Consider the following 18,780-nt stretch of genomic DNA (forward strand, 5'->3'; position numbering starts at 1 on the left):
GCTGAATTTGTGGATTTACACGGCATCTTCTCTTCATTTCAGCGACCCCGAAAATTATGAATTCGACACTAATATCTGTCATTTTCCCCCCTCCCTTTCCCTAAAGTTGCACCTTCAAAGTGAAATGATAAAAATAATCCCGAACCTCTTCTTTGTTGAAAATTTTATCGAGGTCGGTCTGATGATTCAGGAGTTATTAAGTTAGAAACATAGTCACTTTCATTTTGATTGTAATAGATAACACTAGTTAACAAAGGTTTTGTTATATAAAAGGAAATACCTGTTCTCAAAGGAACTTTTTGCGCTGAATTCGAATATGCACTCGGTTTTTCTCCATCACGTACGATTTTCCCGTAACAGAGGGATTTTCGGGAAAATCCCTCAAAAATTTCCCTCTTCGTTTATTTTACACCCCAAGATCTTGTCCCCTTGCACATACTAACATAGAAATTATACCTAAGTATACTTTGATTCATATTTAACAAACCCTCCAAGTTTCGTAATAATCGCTTTATTCTTTCTAGAGAAATAAATATGTTTGTATGTATACTGTGTGTACTGTTTATTGCACCTTATAGTAATGCTTTCAGATCTCTTAAGTTGAGGTAAAACGTTTTGCTTTATTACCACAAACACATATATAAAATATAATACAATATAATTTACAAGTGTGACAATTTACAATAAACAATAATACAAACGTACCAAAAGGTCATGAAAAGACAATCAAAACTATCACAATATATGAAACTTCCATTGGGTTACAAAAACGTACACTACTTCCTTCTTTTGTAAGAAATGTTGCATTCTCTAACAAGACCCCAACAATAGTCCCCCATCATTGAAGGATTCCATTGTCCCTGGTACCTTTTCTCCATTGCCATTATATCTTGGTGGAATCTTTCCCCCTGTTCGTCGCTGAGAGCACCTAGGTTAGCAGGAAAGAAGCTGAGGTGGGAGTGCAAAAAGTCGATTTTTAAAGACATCCTACAACCCAACTCTTTGTATTTCTGTATCATGTGCTGTACGATTTCTGTGTAACTCTCAGCTTTGTTATTGCCCAGAAAGTTGCGCACAACACACTTAAATGCTGTCCAGGCAGCTAGCTCAGCACTGTTTAACTTGCTGTCAAAGCTATCATCAAGCATTAATTTCCTAATTTGGGGACCAATAAACACTCCCGCTGAAATCTTAGCATCACTCAGGTTAGGGAACTTATCTCGCAAATACTTGAAACCTTCACCAGATGTGTCCATGGCTTTGACAAAGTTTTTCATAAGTCCTAACTTGATATGAAGTGGCGGTAGTAATATCTTATTAGGATCTACCAAAGGAGCGTATTTGACGTTGCATTCTCCAGGTACGTAATTCACTCTACGATCCCATTCCTTCACTTCATAATGTTTGGCATCAGCTCGGCTATCCCATAAACATAAAAAACATTGGTACTTCGTGTAACCGCACTGCAGTCCTAATAAAATACCAACTACCTTGAGATCACAACATATTTGCCAACAATGGTCCTTGTAATTTATAAGATTTAGCAAAGTTGACATGGTGTCATAGGATTCCTTAATCTTCACTGAGTGCGCAAGTGGTATAGAAGGTTTTTTATTTCCATTATGTAAAAGGACAGCTTTAAGGCTGACCTTTGACGCGTCGATAAATAACCTCCATTCTTCTGGAATGTAAGGAATTCCTAGCTCCGCCATCAACCCATTTATATCCGTACATACGCACACATTATCTTGCATTGAGAAATAGCTTGAAAATTGAACATGCCTTTTCCTGTACACTGATATGTTCGTTTCTGCATCCAATAAGTTCCACTGCTGGAGCCTTGATCCCAGAAGTTCCGCCTCTTGTTTTGTCAGGTGCAAATCACGGACTAGGTCATTAAGTTCACATTGCCGGATGAAATGTGGCTCGCGAACACAGTCAGGGATAAACGTTGGATCCTTGGATGTACATGTTGATGTCGATGGTTCATCAAGGTCATGATCATCATCAGTCAATACAAGTGTGTTGTTGACTATTGTAAATATTCATTTTTATGTCTGTGTTTGTAGTAATAAAGCAAATCGTTTTTACCCCAACTCAGGAGATCTGAAAGCATTACTATCAGGTACAATAAACAGTGCACACAGTATACATACAAATATATTTATTTCTCTAGAAAGAACAAAGCGATTTTTACGAAACTTTTAGGGTTTATTAAATATAAATCAAGGTATACCTAGCTATAATTTCTATGTTACTATATGTAAGGGGGCAGGAGCTAGGGGAATAAAATATCTGAAAAAGGGAATTTTTGAGGGAATTTCCCGAAAATCCCTCTGTTACGGGAAAACTGTACGTGATGGAGAGAAACCGAGTGCATATTCGAATTCAGCGCAGAAAGTTCCTTTAAGATCAGGTGATTTTTCTCATGTAACAAACAAAAAGTTTAAATTTAACTAGTGTAATCTGTCGCACTAGAAAACATTTGTTTTACATACAGGATTTTGTACATGAAGTTTATATAAGTGTCTATATTAAAATATTAAATAATAGTAATTATATGTTTTAGTGCATGAGTATTAGTGAAGTTTGCCTACTGCTCTTTCTCTTAAGAAGTGATCTGGTTAAAATTAACAAAACTTCACTAGATCAAAGAGTATATTAAGAACTCAGTTTGATTCAAGAGACCTATTTGTTGCAACAGAAACACTTCATGTTGGTAGGCTTGTATGTAACTGTAAAAGTTCTGTAATTAATGCACATCCACTAATAAATGATATAATAGAAATAAGTGCAGACTATTAATTTTCAACTAGCTGAACCTGCGCTCTCTACACAGCACATCATTCACATATTAGCATGAATCTCCTTGTCATTCCTCATATCTGTACGTGTCCCTTTACAGATACAAGTTAAGGACGCCTTCATAAAAATCGGCAAGGGATATCATAAACGGGAAATTTTTTCGATTTTTTTTTTTTTAATATTTCGCACCGTTTGCAAGATTTGAGCCCACTTGTAGTTGGAATTTCTAATTCATATATGACCAGTGTTTCCTTTCTTTTTGTATGCATTATGTAATAAGTAAATAAATTACACACACAATTAATTATGTCAGAGATATACGGAGTTCATTGTGACAAAAAAAAAAAAAAAAAAACAATGAAGATTCATCTTAGACTGAAGAAATGGTTATCTTTCGTTTTCTTATAATTTGGCCATGAAACAAACCCCTGAGAAACTATACAACCCCTATATACAACTATGCGATGTTGGAATATATAACTTATAGAATATGATGCTTTACTTTTACTAAAATTTCAGTACTTCCACTGTACCCCTAAAATTTTAATAAAGAACTAATGGTCATGTTTTTTTTTCTTTTTTTTTAAAATATTCACTTAGAACTGGATAATTTATACAAAATTTGGAATCGACCAATGAAAACGACACGTTTCTAGCACTTGTGGGTTCAAGATCTCATTGTCGAAAGGACTGGAGACAAAGATATAAACATTTCTGTGGGGACAAACATACACTAAATCTATTAGTTTAATATATAGATAATGATTGGAATAGTTTTATTTTCGAGTGCTATTTTTTATTATTGGCAATATTGAAATTTTTGAACTTACGCGTTTGAAGAAAAAAAGATATGATTACTAGTAAAATTAACCTAATACAAATATTTTTATTTTTTCAATTTTTCCAATTTTTCAAGAAAGAAATCGAAAAAAAAAACTGTTTTTTACCAACATGTTCAAAATTTCCCGAAATTTTACAACACTAGTTCAGACACACTTGTACTTTGCCCAGCATTAAACTCTGATGTTGGTTCCGACGCAGTTCGCTGCCTGTCCTGTTTTACCAGTCTGCCCAGCTTACGACGTCGGACAAATGTAATGAGGTGGGGGGCGCCCAACCCCTCGACGTTTGGACGTCGTTTCCCCCTTAGTTTCACCACTTGTTGAAGACACTCACCACAACACTCCTCGAACACCTGACAAGTCCAGCAGTTTCCGAAATTCTCGTGCCGAGTGTTTCTGAATAAGTACTTTCTTCAAAATAGCATTAAAAGTTATAGAAAGATTTTCGAGACATTCGAGTCGAGTCGAGATTTTAAGGAGCTGTCTCGACTCGACTCTTGTATCGACTCGAAAATTCTAGTCGAGAAATAAGTTTGTCTCGACTCGTCTCGAATTTTACAAAGTGTGTCTCGACTCGAATTCGAGTCGAGTCGAGATTCGAGACATGTCTCGACTCGAGCGCATCCCTAATCCTGAGAAACACTTCAATCAGGATAGCTAGCCAGGGTCGTACGCAGGAATTTATTTCGGGAGGGGTCTAAAGCGTTTCGGGGGGTCCAAATACAATTTGAGGCTAAATTATATGAAAATTTCTAAAATTACCCCTAAAAGTAGACTACATTTACAAAAAAATCGGGATTTCGGGAGGGTCCGGACCCCCAGGACCCAACCCCTGTGTACGCCCCTGTAGCTAGTCTGACAACCGGATTCGGAACTGGGACCTCAGTTTATGAAGGAAGAGCAGGTAATCACTTTAGGAGATAACATTCGTAGGCATGTATAGCAAAATGTTCGCAATCCAGTGTCATGAATAGTGCGAGATGGTGTATTAGGGTCTCGTATTGGGAAACAAGACTCCATGTTAGTACTATTGGTTCAACGTGTGTTTTACATACTTCTTCCCTACTCATCACTATAGTTGGATTTGAAGTTGGAGCGTCATTTTGACACTTGGTTGACGTCATATGATTACTCCTTTTACAGGTAGACGTAATTTTTAAGCAGGGGTGGACTGGCTATATAAAAAGGGCGCGGTCACATACTCTGGGAGGGCGCCGTCCATCTGAGGCTTTCGCTTGTATGGAATACCCCCTCCTAATAAAAGAAAGTGCCGGGGGGCTTCCATCGGAAAATTAGTACACAAAAAACAACAAAAGATTAAGTAGCTATTGCAGTTAATCACGATAGAATTATACAAATTCAATATTTTCATAAACAAAGAGACTTTGAGTACTAAATATGAGGCGTGGTTTTTAAGTAAGGTCCGTTTTGTTGTAGACACTAGTAGTTCGCACGCATATCGCAACTAGCGTGTGCGTCGTGTACCGGCATGCCTCGGGAACAACTGTGCTCAGTTTCAACTCTGTAGCTGACCTGTACGATTGTGTTCTGTGCTTTCACAATGTTTAAGACTTTCACAATGTGAGGTTCGCTCAGTGATACGGGTTTTGTCAGCAAGTAACCTGTCTGCTGCAGAAATTCATCGACAGATTTGCGAAGTGTACGGTGATACTGTTATGAGTGCAAGCAAAGTGCGTAAGTGGGTAAAAGAATTCAAAAATGGCCGTGACAACGTCCATGATGAGGACCGCTCCGGTCGCCCTTCTTCGATTACAGACGATTTGGTGGCATCAGTTGAAGCGAGGGTTCGTGAGAACAGGCGCTTCACAATAACAGGTCTCTCAAACGAATTTCCTGACGTGTCGAGATCAGTGCTTTACAAAATTGTTTCTGAACACATAAAGTTTAGGAAACTGTGCTCCCGTTGGGTCCCGAAACTCCTAAACAGAACCACAAAAACCAAAGATTTGAGTGTGCCATGAAGTTCTTGACTCGTTATCACGAAGAAGATGACGGCTTCTTGAGTCAGATCGTAACTGGAGACGAAACATGGGTTTCGCATATCACGCCCGAATCGAAGCAACAGAGCATGGAATGGAGACACACACACTCGCCTGTAAAGATGAAGGCCAAACAGACTCTGTCCCAGGGCAAAATCATGGCGTCGGTATTTTGGGATAGGCATGGTGTTTTGTTGGTCGACTTCATGCAACGAGGAACCACTATCAATGCAGAAGCATACTGCCAAACCCTGTCAAAGCTACGCAGAGCGATTCAAAACTAACGACGCGGCATGCCGACAAAGGGTATTGTTCTTCTCCATGACAATGCAAGACCTCAGACTGCAGGTCAGACCCGCGATTTGTTTGACAGTTTTGGCTGGGAAGTTTTAGACCACCCACCCTACAGTCCTGATCTTGCGCCGAGAGATTACCATATGTTCCTCCACCTCAAACAACACCTCAGTGGCAACCGTTACAATGATGACGACGATGTGAAAACGGCAGTGAACTCTTGGTTATCGGAGCAGGCAGCAAGTTTTTATGAAGAGGGTATTTTGAAATTGGTTGAGAGGTATGATAAGAGTTTAAACAAACTTGACAACTATGTCGAAAAATAGAGTAAAGTATGTACTTTTTGAAAATACATTTACTTTTTTGAAATAACCTTTCGTTGTGTACTTATGTTCAAACGGCCCTACTTAAAAAAACACGCCTCGTATATTAGGCCTACATAAATCTGCACAGTTTAACTGAGACTACAAAAATCACACCAGTTGTTTAAATTCTTCGGCTACATTTGTTAACAGCCTAATTATAACTGAAGATTTGAGTTGCTATTTTTCATACTTCTGTCCTTTTAGGTGTATGTTCATCATAACATTAACTTATTTTTCATCTATTTTTAAAACCGTTAATAAAAAGTATACATGCAACATTTACTACAAATTAACAAAAATAAATTTAGAATTATATACCTACCTAGCGAAAAAAGAAATTCAAAAACAAAACTGGAAAATGAAAGTAAAGTCATTGCTTTATGCTTGAAGCAGCTTTCGCATTTCCTTGTTTTTTTCACACATTTTGCCAATAATAAGATTTTTGTCTATTTTGCTCAGAATGTCTCTTTCTGAGTTCATCAAAAACAATGATTCCAGATGTTCATCTGTAAGTCTTGAACGGAGTCTTGTTTTTATGTAACGCCACTAGCGCCTCTAACGGCGGGAATGGGAAGGAGAGAGATATGTAAAAATGATCCAAAATGACCGAGTTAGAGTCAAATCAACATATTTCGAAGTCGCTGAGATCATTAATGGTACAGTCATGAACATTAATAAATGGAGGTTGGAGCCATAAAAAATAATGACTTCAGCCTCCATTTATTAATGTTCGTGACTGTACTACCAAAACCTAAAACAGAAAGGGCAAGGCCGTAGGCCGAGTAAAGACGGGATCTGGGTGCGGAGCAGTAGGGGTGGGAGTGTTGATATATAAAAATCATCCAAAATGACCTATATTAGAGTCAAATCTATAAATTTCAGGGTCCCTAAGATCATTATAATGACATTCCCAAAGCCAAAAACAGAAAGAGCGAGGCCGCAGGCCGAGCAAATACTGGGATTTTGGGCGGAGCGTGGGGTTGTAAGGGTGATGTGTAAATATCGTTCAAAATGACCGATATTAGAGTCAAATCTATATATTTAGGGGTAAATCTAATATCATTAATAGCATTCCCACGCCGAAAACAGAAAGAGCGAGGCCGCAGGCCGAGCAAATACCGGGGTCTGGGGTGGAGCCCTAGCTGGCCAAAGGCTAGCGAATTTATAAAATAATTATGTAGCTTTTTTTTTTTTTTTTTTTTTTTTTAATGTGTTCAGAGAGGAAACTGTGCGCCTTCACGAGGCTAAGACGGGTCTTAGCCTCTCCCGAGGAGGGCGCAAAGGCACTGATGTGAGGAGGGCGCAGCGGCCATCGGGCCGGTACCTTATTATGGCCAGTCCACCCCTGTTTTTAAGACGTGGGTTTACTAAAAGTCCCTTTCTATATGTTACGCTATCCGTCTGTCCGTTCGTTCGTTCGTTCGTTCGAGAGACAAAAAATATCTCAAACTACTTGAAAAATCACCACCAAATTTGGTCAGGATGTAGAATATCAAAAGATGGACAACATTTTCCGGAATCGGAAATTTCTTTCAGATTTCGAAAAAATTCCGCATTTCAGAAAAATTCCAGAATTTTCTGAATTCCAGATTTTTTTTCAAATTCCAGATTTTTTTTCAAATTCCAGATTTTTTTTCAAATTCCAGATTTTTTTTCAAATTCCAGATTTTTTTCAAATTCCAGATTTTTTTTCAAATTCCAGATTTTTTTTCAAATTCCAGATTTTTTTTTCAAATTCCAGATTTTTTTTTCAAATTCCAGATTTTTTTTTAAATTCCAGATTTTTTTTCAAATTCCAGATTTTTTTTCAAATTCCAGATTTTTTTTCAAATTCCAGATTTTTTTTCAAATTCCAGATTTTTTTTCAAATTCCAGATTTTTTTTCAAATTCCAGATTTTTTTTTCAAATTCCAGATTTTTTTTCAAATTCCAGATTTTTCCGATTTTACTTTCCGAAAAGTAAAAATTCCGGAATTTGACATCCCTAGTTGAAAGCTAGAAATAGTTCGTTCATGAAGGCTATATTCAAACCGGAAATGGTAGAAATCAATCAACCAGTTCCGGTTTTTATCGTTAATCACTATAGAGCAAGAAACGGTAATAGATAGCGAGAAGTGGTTTCCCGTCCTGAGAACACGTTTTCTCCACTCTTTAGGAGAGTATGGTGGCTCGCTGGTAGATTGCTTAGCTCTGGTGCGTGGGGTTCCTGGTTCATTTCCCGTCGAAATAACTTTGGGTGAACAACATCATATGCGTGGGTTTTCTCGGGGTACTTCAGTCTTCTACATTCTTATTCCACTGATTCACTTGTCTTAATCATCCGTCTCCTTTAACTTAGAGATAATGGTGACATGTTAAACCAGCGTTTCCCAACCGGTGTGCCGCGAATGGACCGCTGGTGTGCCGCGAGGAAATCGAAACAAAATTATAAATTCTATAGCAACCAAATTGCAAGACATAGGAAAAATGCATATTTTTGTATTTCACAATACTATGAATTTCTACTGTGGAAAACTTATTGTAATTGTAATATATTATTCCACATCTATTACTGTGTAGCAGAAAGTATTTCGGCTCGTACACATTTCTACAGTTAGCTGCTATGTTACGCTTCAATTGAGTCATACTAACACCGAGAATTGAAGCACTTGTACGGTACGCATCAAGTGAACGTTCGTAGAATACTCATTCGCACGTGAGTGATAGAACAACATTTTGTTCAACAGGTGTGTTTTGATTTCGACGCATCGCAAACTGTGTGATTGCAATAATATACACCGGTTTTGGTTAAAACAGCAAAGTTAAAAGTACAAGACATTTATTTGTTTGTTTGTTCGTTCGTTATTTAGTGATCTTTGTTCTTAGTGAAAGGTTGGATGCAGTTTTCGAAAAAGAAGGCGTATTTTTAAAAATCTGAGTCCTATATTTCATTGCAATTGTTTTTTTATTTTAAAATTAGAATAAAAAATAAGCACAATGAATTAGCATAGGAGAAACCCAGTGATCGAGCTTTCATCTCTGTGAGATGATGATCAGTAATCACAGAAAAAAAATACCATGGTATTTTATATTTGGAAATAATAATAATAATAATAATAATAATAATAATAATAATAATAATAATAATAATAATAATAATAATAATATCTGAGTGTGCCGCGAGAATTCAAGTTACACCCGTAGTGTGCCGCAAGTTGAAAAAGGTTGGGAAACTCTGCGTTAAACTCAAAGATTTGATTTCACCTCCATCCATTACTCTCTACTAAATCCAGAAGTGGGGAAAATACGGTCATTTCCGATTTTAACATTCGTTGTTGTAGACTAAAAGCAGTATCAGATAGCAAAAAGCAGTTTTCTCCAATTAATTGAACGTCCCAAAAAGTATATTTCGTCTCCACTCTTAATCTCTCTACTGAAACCAGAAATAGTAGAAATCGACTAGCACTTCCTTTTTCAATATCAAGTGAAGAAGTATCACACCATAGGAACGAAACTTCTTTACGTGGTGTTAGGGACGGATCCAGGGGGGGGTGATCGTCCTCCCCTCAGAAGAGGAAACTTTCTTGTTTTATATATATAAATAAAACCCATCCCAAAGTTTGGAGCCCTTAAAAGTAGCAGTATGACAACCCCCCCCCCCAAGAAGTCGTCGGTTCTGGATCCGCCCCTGCGTGGTGTGCAAGTGACATTCCTACTACTGCATATTGTTTGTAGTGTACATTATCTGTCAATTCTCGCTTGTTTCGTAACAATCTACAGTGCATAATAGTAGTATATGAAACTAAATACATGAAGATGAAAAAGAAAATAGAATGTAGGAAGCAGCACATTCACAAAAATGTTTCCCGAAATGTCTGGAGTAGTTTCGTAATTCTACTCGTTCTCGTGGTTCTCTGGTATAATCTGTTAAAAATTAGATTTTTCGCAATATGTAGTGAATCAGAATGCCTTGTCTTAACGTGGAATTGAGTGAACTGGAACAGTGGAACTGTATTTTATCTTCCTTTCTTATTCTTTTCAGTCCCCTCCCCCCCCCCCTTAAAGCTCTTTCAAATTAAAAGACAAGGGTCAATACAATCCATTGAAGGTTCTGGCTCATGGTAAGAAACAAAAAATAGGATTTATGTTTAAGGCAGATAGGATAAAAAGTTGTCATACATGTTCATTAAGTAGTTATAAAATACTGTAACACAATAATAATAATAATAATAATAATAATAATAATAATAATAATAATAATAATAATAATAATAATAATTTCTCATTTTACTAGACAAAGGTCACCTAAGTTTGTTTCAGGTTGCAAATTGCGATCCATAAACAAGTTCTAATTCTATCCATCAGAGTGCGTTGTAATTGCTCACGTTGATCTCTCATCCACTTTCTATTGGAATGTGTGACGTCAGTTGCACGACAACTTTTATCTTTTTATCACCTGAAAGAAATAATGAGTGCAACCGAGTGAATAAGGTGAAACAAGTCTCGTAAGTTGGCTCGTTGGTCTAGGGGTATGATTCTCGCTTTGGGTGCGAGAGGTCCCGGGTTCAAATCCCGGACGAGCCCACTGTTTTAAATTTTTCTCATAATTTTATGTCTGATGCTATTTATCTGTAAGTCATACCAATTATAGTAAAGAGAAAAAGAAAAGGGTGGTAGGGAGAATTGTTGCAATTAGTGAAATTTCTTACGTCAAGAAATGATGAGTAATAGAGAATCCTGATGTACTGAAACTTCTCATCTCTAAAACAGGCAAAGTGACTTACTAATATCAGACATGATAGAGAACTTTTGACATTCTATTAACTACAAAAGAAATTAATCTAGTTAAACACATGAACCAATGTATTTTAACTGATTGGTTAATTCGGAATTTATAAAAAGAAATCGTTGAAAATTAAAATTTCAAATCATATGAGTAGGAGTATGAGGTCATTAATACCAAGGAGAACAAATATAAATTTTCCTATTACTTAAATTCAAATTTTGTACCTATTCCGATTACAAATGCATCCAAGGAGAAGCCCCTGAAATCTACAAGGATTATATCTCATCCGAGTAAATGAGTTCCCCTTGGCTGTATGTACAGATGGAAAGGGTCACTAATTTCGTGATCCAAACAGACCCGTGACCCGGACAGACTCAGGATCCGGAGTGACAAGAACAGACCCATGATCCGGATAGACCCGGAAACCAAGGGCGTCGATCCTGGGGGTCCGGGGGCCTGGCCCCCTAATGCTCATGTAGGATCCCATGTATTTTTATGAATGTATTTTTTATTGTTATATGTATTGTTATATGAATTCTTTATACAATATTTGGTATAATTTGAATTAAATTTGTCTTAAAATCCTCATATATGCCTTCTTAGACCTATATCCGCAACCAAACAAATCTGAATTAACCCCCCCCCCCAAGTTACAAAGAAATAGGCGCCCTTTCCGGAAACGACACAACATCGTACTAGAGGCTGCTAATGTATTTTCTATAAACATGGGTCCGATGCCACATAGTTTCCGAGATACAGGGTTTTCTAACAAACACGAGTCTATCTCCCCTTCTTTCTCCCCCCCTCTCTTTCCAAATCTGTTATTTCTGTTCTATGTCCGTCTGTGTGTCAAACCACTGAATTGAAAGATAACTAAAAGACCTATTAGAGTATAAGCACGTGAGAAACCTGGAAAAGTAGAAACTAGGTATTTTTCTTATGAGGAATCATCAAAATGTAATTGAAGAGTCGGTAAAAGTTGTGTAGATATGAGATACTACGGAGCCCAAAAAGTGTTTTGTTAGATATATACAGGGTGTAAAATTAATGCGTGTTCAAAAGTGACGAGGTGATTGCGGGCATCCAAATAAGTAAAAATGTTCCTATAAACATCGGTCCGATGCCACTTAGTTTCCGAGATACAGGGTGTTCAAATGTCGAGCCCCTTCAATGGCTTACTATGGGAAAGTGAATGAAAATGTCCAATATTACAGGAATAATACAATCAAGTGGAATTATGTCTGTGCAAATGCATTTACACTAACATAGAGAATTAAACTGATCAACATTTAAGGTTATTGGGTTGTCAGTATTGGCAACCTGGTACAAAGTGTTATGTTTTCAAATAGTACTAGGCGTCCACACGAAGTGGGCAACATTGTTACTCAATAACATTACTTCGTGGCTTTTAACATTTAATTACTTTGTGGCTCCATACGTAAGTTATTCTCATGTGCATTCATTTGTAACGATATAACACTTTCATGCAAGAGTTTTGATCTATGAACCGTTGTTTCCTATTGTGGGCCGTTAATTGACTTCACACTTGGACGCTTTGTCTTTCGAGAACGAAGCAGGATCTGCCCATGTTTAGGAACGTTTTAAAGTCAGCAACCATATGCTAACGTGTGGACATCTAGTGCTATTTAAAAAAGGAACACTTTGTACCAGATTGGCAACACTGACAACCTAACAACCTTAAATGTTGATCAGTTTCATTCTCTATGTTAATGTAAATGTATCTATTGGCATAATTCCTCTTGATTGTATTATTCCTGTAACATTGAACACTTCCATTCACTTTCCCGTGGTGAGCCATTGGAGGGACTCGACATTTGAATACTCTGTATCTCGGAAACAGCGGCATCCGACCCATTTTTATAGGAACATTTTTTACTTATTTGGATGTCCACAATCACCTCGTCACTTGTGAACACGCATTAATGTTACACCCTGTATGTTTTCAGTATAGGAAGACTAATAAACGTGAAATTATATTTGAAATAGTCAAAATGTGGTACCTTGATTAAGAAGTACCTCACCAGGAATAAAAGACATGAGTATTTGAGGTCACCATAAAATTCTGCAGTAAAATCCTGTGGAGCTGATATCTCAGCAGCTTTTTGTGTTTCTGGTCAGACCGAGTCTGAGAAGTGAGACCCGGACAAAAGTCATGACCCAAGTGCGATTCCCTAACACGGTCTGCCACTGACATGTAGTGTTGCTCATGAGGTGAGAAATTAGATTTTGTAGTCTCGTCTCGTCTCGTCTTCTCTCGTCTCGATTCTCGAAGGAATCTTTTTCGTTTCGTCTCGAAAATTTCTCATCGATTTGTGAATTTATATAGTATCTTATGTGCTTGACTTTTGGAAGTAATCGTGATAGAATTTCGCACTTACTTATTAATAGGAAATGTAATTACTATATAGGGATAACCATTGATTAATTGACATTAGTTGAGTCACCCAGCTGTTCGCTAAGCTTGCACCTCCCCACTTTCTTTTCTTTCTTTCTTTCTTTCTTTTTTTTTTTAATAGTGAATAACTTAAAGGTTATGAAAAATATTTAAACTATGGAAAAACATCCCCGCGTAGAGTAGTTGCTAACGCTGTCGTCTTTGCGAACAGTTCCGGGTTCGATTTTTGGTTGAGACGCTCAGATTAAAAAAGTATAAAAGCTTTTTCAGGCTAGCCATCCTGAGTAAGGTTTTCCTGTTTTACTTTTTCATTCATACTGGCAAATGCCGTAATGGTACCTAATATACAGGTCTCAGGCAGTTTCCTTTCCTCGGATAGTGTAATCGCAGAGGGACATCATCCCTTATATGTGACGGGTTAATATGGCCATAGATGAAAAGCACAGAAATCTAATTCTTAATACTAGTTCTAAAATGTGGAAAGTGAGCCAGGTAATGTCTACAAAACGCGTGGATCACCACCCGGAACTCAGTATACATTTTAGCTCATTGCCTTAACTACTGTGCAATGAAACGTTACATATTATAAATATTGTACTGTAAGATAGAGTAATGTTTCAACTACAGCACAAGACACTGATTCATTTGGTTGTCTCCTGATATCGAAAAATGTAACAAATAAAAGAAAATATTTGATTAGTTTTACAATGAGCACACAAGATGGCACTTGCTGTAAGATCTTACAAGAAGTGCTCAGTTTTACGAAATGTTTATTTGTATGTGTAAAGTATTTTAAAGTAACGATCTTATTACGAAATAGATATATTGTTTGACCGTTTTTCGTGTTATGTTTCATATTTTATTTAAATATTAATTTACATTTAAGGAAATAGATTTTAAGGCGAAACTTGCGCCGAACGCCATAATGCGTTGTTGCCAAATTTGTACGTTTACTGTAGTAGTCACAATAAGATTATTCCTGGATTCTAGCGTTGCAGTTCGAGAAGCGGAATTGCGATAAGGGTCGATAACTAATTTCTCTAGTAAGTATCCAAGCAGAATTCCATGATTACTTCCTTTATTATCTCGCATCAGTAAACACTCGACACTATCTGGCAACGCCACACTATTTAAGCAGCGTTTAACATAGCACTGAAAACACCTAGTGATCCACCTTAAATAAACTGATAAGTTTTGAAGCAATTAATTTATTACTTACCAACTATTCTGTACAGTTATTTACATATTTGCCCTAAGTTCGTCAAAATAGGATTATTGAACTACTTAAGACGTAATTTACTCCATGAATGTTCATTGATAACTCAGAATAAAATAAATTTAAACTTAAGTATTTTCGAATACTTCTCAACACTTTAATTTATATTTTCACAATATTTCTTCTTTATAAATTGAATTTACATCTATTTATAATGGCTACCTTACGTATAATATCCTAACTCCATAGGAAAATCTGTCTGGCCACAAAACTGAACAATGTAAATGTACAGGTCTGGCCATAAAAGAATATCTCCGGTACCGGGCCATTGTTCATAACATTTACGTATTTATACAGATTATCGTTAGTTTCTAGGTCTTTTCTTATAGATCAGAAATTTCGGTGCGCAATTTATGACGTCATAATTGCTGAGCACCAAAATTTATACGTTATTGGATTGAAAGGTTTTGAAAATGATTAGTTCATATAATAGGTTTTTGTAGACACTATCTGGCACACTTTCTATTTTTTTTTTTTTTTTTGTGTTTTTAACATTCTTCATTGTGTTTTAAGTTATTCACTAAAATTAAAAGTTGGGATGAACTTAGAGAAGACAATTCATGTTCATTACCCAAACGAACATAAAAATTGTTCACAGCACAGAGCTACTAGTAACTGATTTAAAAGCATATTTCCGGAATATTTGTGAAATGCAAAGAATATTGACTAAACTTGTGACCTGTTAACTGATTTTGATTTGATTTCCGTTTAGCGTTCCTTTCAGCAGCGAGGCTATATAAGACGTCGACCTACAGCTTAACAAGGAATCCGAATCACACGAGCTCCCGTTGGGAACACGGGCGTCGTAAGCGGGGAACGCGTTCCCCCCAGATTTTAGTCAAATGTATTAAAAGAAACTAAGACAACTTTGTATATATAACTTTTGTCGAAGAGTATTTTGATTGATTCATCCGACTTCCCCCAGATTTAAAAAGCTAACGATGCTAGTGTTGGGAATCGAGGGTGGGTCTAGTACGCCAAAGGCGAATATGGTAACCGCTTAACCACGAGGGAACTCGTTACAAGTGATGTAACGGAATTAATAATAGTAATTATACAATTCATCAAATATTTGACAAAAGCGTTTCATTAAAAATTATAATTCATGAAGTATGGAAATCCTGTTAAAATGATTTAGAACTTTTATGTCAATATTACTTGCTTTTAAGAGTTAAAGTAATTAGAAAAAAAGTAAGTTTCACCTTTTTGCTTCTTTCGAAATAATAATACGGTAGTAAATAGTTGTCAGAGTTCGAAGCCTACAAATTATGAAGCTATAGACATTAAATCACTATTAGTTTTGCTAATTTAAGCTGATTCTTAAGACAGCCTTACCTAAATGTAATTGTTTACTATAATAAAATTAAGACCCCAATAATAGAAATTCTTTACGCCTACATTTCAATGACGACTGCGGCCTTAATTTTTAGGAGGGGCAAACTGAGAGGTAGACATTTTGGGGAAGCCAAGTAAGTGTTTGTATACCTAAAATAATAGTTTATATTATTTGACCTATATGACATATCTATGGGCCAGTCTGGCGGGACACACTTGTGACTAGGGGGCTGTCCCCTTGCTCCCTCTGGCGGCAGGAGCCGCAGTGGCTCAGAGGTAAAGCGTTCACCTCTCTTATATGGGATCCTTGGTCCGATCCCAGCTCGCGCTAAGTGAACTTCGTGGTGAACAAACACCGTGTGCATGTCTTTTTTTTAGGTTCTCCCGTTTCCTCCCACTTCATTTCTCATCATCACCGTCTCCTTTAGCCTAGCCATCATATGCGTGAGACGTAAAACTTAGATTTCATTTTCCCCTCTGGCAGCTTCAATGCTGTATACGTAAAAGTGGCAAGCACTGCTGTTTTTTCTGTATTTGTTAAACCGAAGAAAAACATTCTAATATCTTTATTCAGGATGTGAGACGTAGTTCTATAAACGACTAATAGAGGGCATTGACAAAGTGGAGGATATGCAGACGTTATCAAGATGAAGATACGCTACTGATTACGTGACACTAACCTCCTTCAGAATAGAAAGTTGCTTCAACGAAGGAATGATGATACATATATACACACAGGTGCCTGGCTCGTTGGTCTAGGGGTATGATTCTCGCTTAGGGTGCGAGAGGTCCCGGGTTCAAATCCCGGACGAGCCCTTTATTTTAAATACCATTAGTCATAGTCGTTCTATATGTTTGTGGCTTAATTAATGGGAAAAACACATTTTATTTCTTTCAGACGAGTATTGCCCACTGTTGAACCAGGATATATTCGCCCACTGTTGCCAAATGAAGCACCAGAATGTCCTGAGAAGTGGCAGGAAGTTATGGGCGACATCGAGAGAGTTATTATGCCTGGGGTGAGTGTTTTACAGATTTAGTTGCTTCACTGTGCAGAAATTTTTTATATATATAATGTGTGTGTGTGACACACAAAATAACTAACAATAATAGAAAAAGTCCCGACATAAAGGTGGTCAATGTATAGAACAAGAAAATATGATGAAATGTGGATTTTCGTATTTAGCAAAGGGCGTAGTTCGAGAAGTTTTACATGTATTTTAGAAACTAGATTCATTAGTAGTTACAAAGTTCTTTCAAATAATTAAATGTTTTGATCTAGTTGGCATGCTTATTTTAATTCATTTATTTGCTTCTTTTTATGTTACAAAGAATAACCTCACTTTTTTTTTTTCTGCAGGTAACCCATTGGCATTCTCCGCATTTCCATGCTTACTTCCCGACAGCCAACTCTTATCCTGCAATTGTGGCCGATATGCTTAGCGGAGCAATCGCTTGCATTGGTTTTAGCTGGGTAAGTATTCCGTGACCATAGTACTTTGCTATTTAAAGTTGACAGAAATTATACACACATAAACAACGAAGTTATGCACAGTGGCAGCGCTACAGGGGATAAGGAGGGGCGACCGGCATCCTAATATTTTTTTCTCGCTCCCCCTTCGCCCCCCATTTTTCCATATACAATCGGTGAATAATATAATAATAATATGTACAAATCTATAATAATTCAAAGCAAAATAAGTGTGGTTGCCTCGCCTCCCCAAAATTTTTCTTGCCTTCCTCTTGCCCCTCTATTATTACGAGCCTAGTGCCGCTATTAAGGAACATAACTGTTTTACTCTCCCGTGTTTTGAGCACTGGAGAAACTGACCTAGATCCCGTAGAATTACTGATTACTAATCAGTAATTCTACGGGATCTAGGTCAGTTCCCCCAGTGCTCAAAACACAACTTTTAAAACTGGCAATACGCCCAACTGCCAAAACGGTCAGAAGATCCAGCAGACAGATTGCGTACAAGACTGTCAGAAGTTCTAAAACCCAAAACGGACAAATTGAACACAAAAACGGTCAGAATTCCTGGTCTGTTGAGTGAAGACTTCTCCTTTGTGTATTCCGATCGTTTTTGTGGTCCATCTTTCCCATAGAGTGGTCAGTTTTGTAGCTCTGTGATCTCTCCGTTGGACTTGCTATCGTTTAGTAGTAGAACGATTGACTGTTTTAAAATTTGGGTGTTCTCACTGGTGCCAGTCTGCTCATGTTCCAGTTCAATGTTAATGAAATGAAGTTTACTGCATTTAATCCCATATTCTTGAGCCACGCTATGCTACTTTTCTCGCATTTAGCACAGTATAGGAATAAAGTTTGACTGGCGCCTTGTTTTCCAAATTCCAGGGCAGTAATGTTAACAATACCACCAGTTCATCTATGCGTGCGGCGCATTTGTATGAGTCTAGACCTATGTATAGATAATATGACTGGCCAATAAAGCCTGAGTGCTACAATGCCCATAACACACACATTTGGAAATCACAGATACAGTGCAGTTTTGATACATGGAAGTGTTGAATATGATGAGTACCAATCAGTTTTCAAAATGTCCATCTTGAGCCTGGATGCAGGCCCAGGGTCTGACGAGTCAGTCGTCAATGTAATTACGAATAGTGTCGAGGGGAAGTAGTGTGCTGCCTTGACTCGGACGCGCTTCAGGGAGTTCACATTAG

General features: G+C 37.3%; 1 protein-coding gene and 2 non-coding genes across 4 annotated transcripts in view; all 3 read left to right on the plus strand.

The window, feature by feature from the left end:
- The window catches only part of Ddc (aromatic-L-amino-acid decarboxylase), a 113,682-nt gene that overhangs the window by 45,758 nt on the left and 49,144 nt on the right, over positions 1-18,780 (plus strand). For both annotated transcript variants that reach the window (XM_081741263.1, XM_081741270.1), the window contains exons 3-4: positions 16,997-17,117; positions 17,459-17,572. In XM_081741263.1, coding sequence (XP_081597389.1) covers positions 16,997-17,117; positions 17,459-17,572 — 235 coding nt within the window. The remainder of the gene's footprint in view (positions 1-16,996; positions 17,118-17,458; positions 17,573-18,780) is intronic.
- Positions 10,798-10,869, plus strand: TRNAP-UGG (transfer RNA proline (anticodon UGG)). Its single transcript has one exon. It is a non-coding gene; the product is annotated as a tRNA-Pro (tRNA).
- TRNAP-AGG (transfer RNA proline (anticodon AGG)) lies at positions 16,843-16,914 on the plus strand. Its single transcript has one exon. It is a non-coding gene; the product is annotated as a tRNA-Pro (tRNA).

The sequence above is a fragment of the Thermobia domestica genome, chromosome 2 (genome assembly GCF_964235325.1).
Source record: "Thermobia domestica chromosome 2, izTheDome1.hap1.1, whole genome shotgun sequence".
Lineage (NCBI taxonomy): Eukaryota > Metazoa > Arthropoda > Insecta > Zygentoma > Lepismatidae > Thermobia > Thermobia domestica.